The 10,065-nt window shown below is 51.6% G+C and overlaps 1 protein-coding gene across 3 annotated transcripts in view; it reads left to right on the forward strand.

Annotated features, from left to right (window-relative positions):
- The first annotated feature begins 512 nt into the window (after positions 1–512).
- The window catches only part of RHBDF1 (rhomboid 5 homolog 1), a 23,563-nt gene continuing 14,010 nt past the window's right edge, over positions 513–10,065 (forward strand). The window contains exons 1-4 of one of the 3 annotated variants that reach the window (XM_009277883.2): positions 513–665; positions 2,844–2,974; positions 5,774–5,878; positions 8,726–8,939. In XM_009277883.2, coding sequence (XP_009276158.1) covers positions 546–665; positions 2,844–2,974; positions 5,774–5,878; positions 8,726–8,939 — 570 coding nt within the window. In that variant the 5' untranslated portion in view covers positions 513–545. The remainder of the gene's footprint in view (positions 666–2,843; positions 2,975–5,773; positions 5,879–8,725; positions 8,940–10,065) is intronic. The other 2 variants (XM_009277892.2, XM_009277901.2) reach the window with 2 other exon arrangements.

Here is a 10,065-nt window from a genome sequence, read left to right on the forward strand (position 1 = left end):
TGAGAAACGGCCACTTGCTAATTGCTAAGTAGTAGTTAGGTAGGAAAGTGTGGTGCTTGGCTTTGGGTGGGCAAGGGTGCCTCTGTGAGTCACAAGCTGTTTTTAGAGGGAGGTCAGTGGCTTTTGGTACTGCAGTTACTTAGCTGGTTGGACTGGATCCAGATCTCATTAAGATTTAATTCATGACTGGTTCTTAAGGAATCTGAATCTCACAGTAGTCTCAGCAAAAATCTCAATGGGAGGTGACTTTCAAACTTGTGACTGCGGTCTCTGGCACCTGGCTCGAGATCCTGCAGGCCTTAGAAACGTGCCATGTCCTCTGAGTGTCTGGTCCTGGCTGACCAGCACGGACACAAGCTGTGACGCCGGAACCCTCATGAGGAGTTTGGGAAGTTGTCCAGCATGGGGCTTGGGTCCCATCAGTCACAGCCTGGAGGAGGGCGCTCTGCTTGGCCCTGCCGGCACGTACCGTGTCAGGGATGAGCCTGGCTCCCTCCTGACTGTGACTTCTCCCCTCTCCTAGGCCTGAGGACAAACGTGGGACGATGTCGGAGGCGCGACATGACAGCACAAGCAGTTTACAGCGGAAGAAGCCACCATGGTTAAAACTGGACATCCCGGTGCCGGTGCCCATGTCGGTGCCAGAAGAGCCCCAGCCTGTGCAGGTACAGAGGCCAGGGGCTGGAGGGAGGGTCTGCGGAGCTGTGGAGGGGGTGTGCAGAGCCCCACTGCACTGAGAGCATGCCTGTGCCCGTGGTCTCCAGCAGTCTTGGCTGAGAGAAAGGCAGCGTGTGATGGCAGGTTTACCATTGGGTAAATTTATGATCAGTAATTAACTCCCCCTTGAAGGGGATGTGGGAGGGATGAGAGTGCGTTGCTGATGTACTCAGATCAGTGGATGTGACTGTTTGGATGTGGGGATTGTGCAAAGTGTCCTGGCTGGGGGATATGGGAGTGAGGTATTCAAACAAGCATTTCTTAAGGGGACTGGGGGTGAAGGGCTCCTAGACAAACGTGAGGGCCTGGAAGTGCTGGAGCTCGTGCAGAAATGAGCTGACTTATGAATAGCTGAGGTAATGACAAGCTGTCGTCAGTAACAGCAGAGAAAGAACAGTTACTGGCAACACAAAGCTGTTACCAGCATGACGAACATAAGAAAATCATGTGGGATGAGAAATAAGTAATATTGAAGAGTGGTGAAGCAGAGATGGGGTGATAGGTTAATAGGAACTGTGCAAAGTATGAGAGTAAAACAGCCATATTTGTGCTGGGAATAGGAAGGATAACAGGAATTTCTGCTACAAGGTGGCAAAAACTCTCATGTATGGGTGAGACCTGGGTAGGATGATTGCTGGCTGCTCGTGTGACCTTACTGCAGGAAGAGAGTCTACCTGCACCAAAGGCAGAGCCGGAGAGTTCTTACTGCCCAGCTCCATGGACGTGGTGCAGTGCCTGGCTTCAGTTGCTTATGTGAAAGAATGGTTTAGCCATCAGAGAAATGGAGGGTTATGTAGCTTCCCTGGAGGGGAGTTGACGACAAGCTTGTCTTAAGAGGGAACTTACGTTGTGCTTGGAATAGCAAGGTCTGGCCTCTTCGCCACTCCTTGATCCAGGGACTAAAATGCACTTCAGTTATGTGGCAGCTTCTGGTAGATAAATCTTGATCCTGGTCTTCCCTTGGAAGGAAAGTGATCAGGATTCAGCCTGCAGGGATTAGAAGTGAAAAGCAGGGTTTTAACAGTGCAGGTTGAGACCTTCCGAATCACTTATTTGAGGCTTTGATGGATGTTCTCTCACCTGAAATCTCTAAATCCAACTGGGCGCCTTCTGGAGAGACACTCTGTACTTATGACAGAAGCTGGCGGAGGTGATGTTCTCTGGAGGTCTGGTGTGCACAGCACAGTCTGTCAGGATAGGAATGCATAATGGGCTCCTTTGGCTTATAACCTGAGTATCTATGCATTGTTTTAACATAAAACATAACAAAAATGTTAAGATTAGTAGAAATTACTAGCTTTCTGGGCTAGAGGGGCTGGAGTAGCAAGTAGTCTTGAGGCAGAGACAGTGTCTGACCAGAGAAACAGTTGATCAGAGCTTCACTTGCCGGAGGGACAGTCTGCTCAGCCTGCATTTTATAAATGGGAGATGGTGTCTCTGCCAAGCTCATGAAAAATTAATCCAGAGCAGCCCCGGGGAGGCAGTTGTATAAGCTGAGAACAGTCTGGTGAGTTGTGTCATATTTGGTAGGTGACATTCAGCCAAGGCATGCCAGGAGCTTTCAGACCTGAGTGTGTCCAGACAACTAGGTTATGAACAAAGCCAATGTGGCTTTCCCAGCTTGCTTAGCCTGCACCAGGCAGCAGCTACAGCACAGACTGACCCACAGCTCTCGCAGGCTTTTAATGCAGATCCAGAGTCACTTATGAAGCAAATCTCACTTACTGTGCTTCTCTTCACCTTGTGGAGTGGTCTAGAAATATGTGATCTGTGTTTCTTCTGGCTAGAAAAAAGCCAAGAGGGTATGTTGCAGGAGCTCATGTAATACACCCCATCTACAAATGGACATCAGTCCATGGGCCAGGCTAGAGCAAGTCTGAACTGAGACCCACCGCAACATGCAGATGCTGCATCCTTGATGCTAACTGTTCTGTGCTGCAGAGCCATTCCTGGCTAACATGAACACAGTCCTTGTTAGCCTGATTTTGCTGCCCAACTGCGTGTACCCAGCTTGTGGTTGGGGTGTTGGGTGGCTGTTGAATTGCTAACTAAATGTTCCACAACCTGGCTGGCCTCGTAGAGCATCACTCTGAGAACACTCACTCCCCTCCTGCTTTTCCTCATAGCCAACGAGACGTCAGGCCTTTCTGCGAAGCGTGAGCATGCCCGCCGACAACACCCGTGTGCCCTCCCTGCCAAACGAAGTGAGGAGACCGGTGCTACAACGACAGACCTCAATCACCCAGACCATCAAGAGGTGAGACACTGAGTTTATGGAGCCTGCTTTAGTGGATTCTGCCATCCATTCCCACCCGTTATTTGTGGATTTATGGTCCTCTGCTTGTCCCATTGCCTGGCACTTAAGTGGCATGCTGTCACAGCAGGATTAGGTTGTCTCCCTTGTTATCTATCATGAGGTTGCAGAAGAGGGTGGGTGCAGATAGGTCCCCAATATATAAGCCCAGTGGTGCTATATAACCTGTCTTTAGTAAGTGAGGAGACAAGTCCTGGGAGGAAGATTGCGGTGATCAGGACAATGAATGGTTCTTGCCACTTAGAGACAAATTTTGACTGCCCCCATGCTGCAGGGAGCTGGCTGTTTCTGAGTAACAGGATGCCTCAGGCCCTGATGTTTAGCTAAGATGGTATGATGTGGTGTGCTGGGGCTTGCTTTGGTGCGGTATCTGAGAGCATATGATTGCTGGGGGAGGCAGCAGTCCAGGGCTCTCAGCAGCTTGGGTCCTGGCACTAGCTCATTGGCAGGTCCTTGAGATGGCTATGGGGGGTGTTGGAGAGTAGGGAGAGGCTGCTCCAGTCCTGTCCCCCGTGCCTGCACAGAGGGTTAGCGTTTGTCCCCACGACCCAGGGGTCTCTGAGGCACGGCCATACAGCTGAATGCTCCTTCCCTCCCCGTGGCAAAGGCTTATTCCAGTTTGTCCAAAGGGAGTGGCTCTCCCAGCTGCTCTCCTGAGATGCCTGACTTGTATCCCTGGCAGTGCGTCAGGCCTGCCTGGATCCCAGGAGCATCCCTGGTGCCCCACAGGTCAGGGGCACTTTCAGCCAGCCAGGCTTCGCCCACCCACAAAGGAGCAACTTTCCGGCTGTGGGAGAGACTGACCTCCCATGCACTGTTTTCCTTTGCCTCAGACGTTCCCCAGCTACCTTGGTGGTGAAACTCTCCCACAGCAGCTCTCTGTGATCCTGCTTCTTGCGAGGTTGGGAGGGCTGAGCCATGAAGCAGTGTCTGCTCTTTTCAGGGCTGTGGGCAGCTTCTGGGCCTGCCTGAGGCTGTCCTTGCACACTTAGACTGCCTCTTCCCTCACCTGCCTGCCCTTGTTCCACTCCTTGCCAGGACAATTAGGCAAGAGTATGTCAAGGATGAGGGGATATCCTGGGAGGGTGCTGCAGAGGCCCTGACAAGAAGCATTGTGTGGGAGGGCCAGGGTAGCCTTCTCCCCCAGAGGTCCTCACAACATGCAGCTTGTGTGTAGGGCGGAGAGGTTGGGGAAATGCAAAGCACTTTGGTGCTGGGGGAACAAATTTGCCCCCAGTGCTAGTACATTATAAGACAGACAAGGCATATGGAGCTACAGTGAGCAAGGAAGGAGTGCTGGACAGTGGTGGTGAAGCTCCCACACACTGAGGGAGATGCTAATGTCTTGCCTAGCACTGGGGCAGTGTGCAGACACATGTGGCTGTTGCACCAACAGACCCTGTGACATGTCTTCCTCTGGCCTGCCCAGGCTGTAATGGAAGTGCTGGGGCTCAGGTTGATGGCTTCGTCCCTGCCTGTGCTTAATGGTCTGTGTAGGCATTTTGTACCCTGGGAGTATGTGCAGTCCCACAGGGAGTGGCCCAGAGGTGCACAAATGGTTTTGGAAGTCCTGGGAGTCTCCTGCTCAGAGTATGTATGTGGGGGGTTCAATGCTATTTTGCAGTGCTGAGTTGTCTCATGCAGGCTGCTGTGCAGCACGGGGGGTGGCCAAGTCTCTTCCTCCTGGAGGACTCGCAGCTCGTGGGCGACTTCTACAGTGCGCTGTGGGATGTGGGTAGGAGAGCAGGTGCCGCAGTGAGAAGGACTTTCCAAGGGGCAGAACTGGAGGAGATGCATACATGACATGACACTAGCAATAAAAACATGAAATAAGTGGATCAGAAACAAGGACAGGGAACTGGAAAGTACCAAGGAAAGGCCTAAAAACCTGTGCTCCGTTTAGCAAAGCTAGGGATGCAATGGAGAATTGCAGACCATGCATCCATAAAGGCATCTTGGGGGTTTGTTTTGTAAGTCCAGGGAGGCTGACTGCCAGGTTTTCTGCTTAACCCAGCCCCTAGGATGCACAGAATGTGAAACTGTTCTGGCAACAGGACTCCACACCGTCCTGTTCCCTGGGGCTTGGAGGATACAGATCAAGTGTGAGCCTAAGGTCAAGCCTGTGTGATCCAGAACATGGCATGGGAGTGATTCATGTGCCTGAGTATAGGCATCTAATACCCATTCCAGTCTTGCGGGGTGTCCGAGATGTCCATGCAAGGCAGCAGATGTGGCACAGATAGACTTGTGCACCAGGCAAGATCCTGCCAGGGTCAACCAGAATGGGCCCGGGGCACTTCCAGTGGCATCAGACACCTGTATCTAAGCAGATGATATCTTGGCCTGCGGACACCTCCCTGGTTTCACACTCCAGTGTCCAAAGCCAGCCAGTGGGATCCATAGCTGGGCATCTCGGCAGAAGAAGGCAGATCACAGAGGACTGGGGGTTGAGGGGGATTGCAGTATCCCTGCTATCTTCAAGAGCAACGGGAGACATACGTCAGAGGTGCAGATGCACCAAAAGGATTCAACAGCCTCCTGGGTTCAAAGATGGTGTTGTGTGGCTTGAGTTTGGTTGTTTCTCGTAGGTCATGCTCTCAGCTGGAGGCCGCTGTCATGTGCAGTGTGGCACAACTGCTGCCGATGGGGCTATGGAAGGAGACGGAGAGGTGTTGGATGCAGGTCGCTGCTCCCCTCCACAGCCCTGCAGGCTCCTTCCCTTCAGCTCTCTTTTCTTTGCAGCAGGCAGGTACGGTTTCAAAGAAGTCAGACCCTGCCCGTTCATGGGCACCGGGTGGGCAGGAGTTCCCTGAGAAAGCGGCAGTCCCTGCCCCGATCGTTTTTCAGGTACTGGTAGCACTGAGTGTGAAACCCACACCTGCATGTGTGTGCAAGGACTGTTGTGAACTGCACAGATTGTGGCTGTTGCTGGGACCACGTTGCCTTCCCAGGGCTGGCCAGGACGCCTACAAACAGGCGGGAGTGAGAAAGTTCATGTGTGCTTCTAACAAAAACCAGTTGTCACTCCTACTAAATATGCAGGCAGCTGTCAATAAGTAGCATGGACTAACAAGCTGTCTACCCGCCAGCCTCACTCCCTCCTGCCTTTCCTAACAAGCTGTCAACCTCCTGGTGTTCACGGTAGCTGGAATATCTCCCCAGGGCAGCCATAGCACAGCCTGCCTTTGCTAGCATCAATGCAACATGTGGCGTATGCATATGTTGGCCCCAAAGCCTCCTTGGGGCAGAAGGGGAAGGAGAGGAAGCAGCGCCGAGCAGATGCTAGTCATGTTGGTCCAGACGGGGCTCAGAAGCTGGTGAATGGAACAGAGCATCCGCTCTTTCCCTGTTGACATTACGGCTTTTTCTAATCCAAATGTGACTGTCTTCTTTTTGAGGTGGAGGTCTTCGTTTACTTAGCACCAAGGAGGTGAGCCACTCCAGGAGTCCAGGGCACAATGGCCCATCAACCACCACCCCAAGACTGGAGCTCAGTAAACTTTTAAATCAGACAGACAACGTGACTTTGTGCGTGGCAGGGACTGCACCTAATGCCCAGGAGTCCATTCCTGTCCTACCTTCCTCAATGCTGCCCTTGGCCAGATGCCACTGTGGCACTGTGTCCGCCTTTGGCGACTGCTTGCGTTTGGTCTTGGGCTTTCAGGGCTGGTTAACTCACCGCGATAGAAGAGCGAGAGTTGACCTCTGATGTTGGTTCGTTGCTTGTGACAGTGCTCCAGGGAGTCTGTAGGATGTGGTGGGGCTCCCCAGCTGGACAGGGGCTTTCAGCATCTTCCCAGGGTGCTTCAGGTACCCCAACTCTGTAGTCAGCTCTCCTGGACTATCTTGACTATGATCAGAGAGTAGGACAGCTCTTTACCCTGGCCCTGGACCAGCTGTGGTGGTGCTTGTCCTTCCAGGCTAGCGGGAGCACAGTTTCAGAGGGCTGTGAGGCGCTGCTGTTGGTGCAATGGGCCATTCATCAGCAGTCTCATATGCGCACAAACAACCCTCAGTTCTATCCCTTTGAGGAGTGGCCCTGTGTATGGGCTTGTCACTCAAGGTCACCTTGGTGTTGAAATATTGGTTACGGCAGTCTATGAGAAGCCCTCTGAGTTGTAAGACTGTTTTGTGGCGTGTGTTGTGCCTGTGCATCTGCCTGGCCAGAGCATTACCTCTGTGCTGTAGGCTTGGTTTGGGTCTGTCAGGCCAAGTGCTGACTCTAGGCCCTTCTGCTCTGAACGGAGACGAAGATTGCTCTGACGAGATGTGGGTCTGTGGGAGCAGAGCAGTGCTCTGAGACATGCACATAGCCCTGTCTCTGAGGTCTGGCCCCTGTTGACCTGCTGGAGACATTTGGGTCAGTGAGGTCAGGTGAGATCTAGCAATGGCCCACGTGACCTCACGCCTGCTGAAGGGTCTGTTCTGGATTGTTGGGAGGACAGGGAAGGCTGATGGCAATGCGTGGTGGTTTGCATCGGAGGTTTTAGCTGGAAAGACTGTGGGTTTCAAAGTCACATCTTTTTACATGTTGGCAGGACACCTTCACCTGTTGGTTGATGGTATTTTTGCTCGGTAGGGTACAAAACATAGGTCTAGTTTCCTGTCTCCAGTGCACTGACTCAGTTCCCCTGTGTGACTTAATTCTAGATTTAATCCAGCCTTTACTCCAGTGTCTGTTTTAATACTCCCTTTGTGATCTGTGAGATCTTCCTTCTCAGCAGCTGGAAATCCTGCTCCTGAGCAGGGGTTCTGAGACCAGGGTTTTGGGTTTGGCTTGGAAGGACTTTCAGGGTTCGACACCTGGGCCAGACAACTGTAGGCTGACACAGCTTGTCATCTTCTGAGGAAGGATTAACCACAGTGGGAAAGGCTTGGCAGGGCTGTGATGATCTTTGTAGGTTTAGGGTACCAGCTGTCCTGCAGTATTTGAAGTAGGTTGTTAGTCTGACTTATCCTGATGCCTCTCCACCTTCCTTGGGATTTTGCTTCTGATCCACTGCTCTTCTGTGACAGCAGCCACTTGGCAGCAAACCTACCTCGTGGCTGCGACCTTTTGCTCCTACTTCTGCAACCAGCAGCTTAGAACTGTGTGCGTCTGGCTTAGCAGAGATTAGGACCACAGCAAACATTTGCCATTAATGTTACCTTTGAGGAGGATAGAAATCCTCCTGATGCAGCATGAGATGGAGAAGTTAGGGATATCCTGGGAGTGTGGGGGGAGGCTGGGAGAGAACAGTGAATTCTGGTGGCTCTTGGGAGAAGCTACAGAGCCATGAAACGGTACAATCCCACAATGAGCTGGCCTGAAGACGGTAAGTGTTTTCAATAGATGGTTTTTAAAGAAAAAAAACCACCTTTCACCAAATTCTTTTCTGAATTTCTGTTCCATCTCTTTTTCTTTCTTTTTGGAAAAACTCAGAAAAAACTGTCCTTTACACACAGTGAATCTCTCCTGTCATTTTTCTTCTGTCTTAAGAGACAGAATGCTGTTGATGGTTGAACATTTCTGGCCAGCATCTGTCAGGTTGCTAAAACCAGCTGAGGACAGGCTGCAAGATGCTCGTGGGGAAGAGTTCTGCCTGTCTTTGAATTGGGGTGCGCTGGAAGTGACCACCGGGGGTTTTGTCTTCTCATGTGCATAGTCCAAGCAAACATAATGCTTCTTTGCACCTGTATGCTGGCATCTTTCAGAGGCACAGCGGACTGGTTTGGGGTGAGCAAAGACAGCGACGCTACTCAGAAATGGCAGAGAAAGAGCCTCCGCCACTGCAGCCTGCGGTATGGGAAGCTGAAACCTCAGGTCATCCGGGAAATGGACTTGCCCAGTCAGGACAATATTTCTCTAACAAGCACAGAGACTCCTCCTCCGCTCTATGTCGGACCCTGCCAGCTGGGCATGCAAAAGGTGAGTAACCTGGGACAGAGTCAAGGCCATCGTGAGTTTCCTGCACGGTGTCTTTACCACTTTGGCAGCTGTGACCTATCTGCGGGCTTAGTTCTGCCTGGACATGTCTGGGCTCCATGCTCAGACACTTCTCAAGTCTCAGATACAGTTTGGCAGACTCCCTCCTTCAGCAGCCTCTCTCCGGTCTCGTCGGCTGAGATCCCTCAGCTGTTTCAGTGATAGGCTCAGAGCCGTGTTTGTCATGTTGTGACTATGGTGGTGATTAGATGTGTGCAGCATGTCCAAGAGCTCTCAGCTTGGGCTTTTTGCTGCCATTTTGCAAGGACAAAATTCTGTTGTACACAGAGTGGCCAGTATCCTGGAACCAAATATACAGTAACAGGCCTGGTATCACTCACGGCACTTGCCTAGTGGATCCTTGTCCCAAGCAGAATGCAGGCAGTAGCACAGCTACTGTCCTCATAGGAACCTGGTTATGTTTTAGGACTTTGAAAAGTGTCTCTTGCAGCAGCGGTACTACAGCTCTGCTCACAGGTCCTCAGAATTGGTTTTGAGTGCCTGCAAAAAGGGCATCTGGTAGCCCCCTACTTGCTACCTTCAAGTGTAACCCCAGGGGACAAGACCTAACCAAAGAACATCCAGTTACCAGCACTTCAGAACTAACCCACAATGTCCCAGCTCTCCCCTTTGCTCCATTCAGCGATAGTAATCAATGTGGTTGATTACTTTGCGTTAGCGAGCACCACTGCAACCTGGGCAAGTGGGGAAACAAATTCCTTCCAAAGCAGGTTAGTCTGTGACCTGAAGCCTGGCTGCATCACTGAAGCAGAGGAGAATATTGTGCATCTTTCAATCAAGTTTCACCTTGTGCTCTTTCCTGTTTTCTTACTAGCTGAAGTGTCTTCAGTTAGTCTTTGGTCACAGGAGACTCAGAAATATTGCTGGGCTCTATGTGGGCTACATTAAATCAGAACATAGAATCATAGAATAGTTTGGGTCTGCCGTGGGAGGGACATCTTCCACTAGATCAGGTTGCTCAGAGCCCCGTCCCACCTGACCTTGATGTTTCCAGGGATGGGGCATCCACCACCTCTCTGGGCAACCTGTGCCAGGGTTTCACCACCCT

Source organism: Aptenodytes forsteri, unplaced genomic scaffold, assembly GCF_000699145.1.
Source record: "Aptenodytes forsteri isolate BGI_AS27 unplaced genomic scaffold, ASM69914v1 Scaffold26, whole genome shotgun sequence".
In the NCBI taxonomy this organism is placed as follows: Eukaryota; Metazoa; Chordata; class Aves; order Sphenisciformes; family Spheniscidae; genus Aptenodytes; species Aptenodytes forsteri.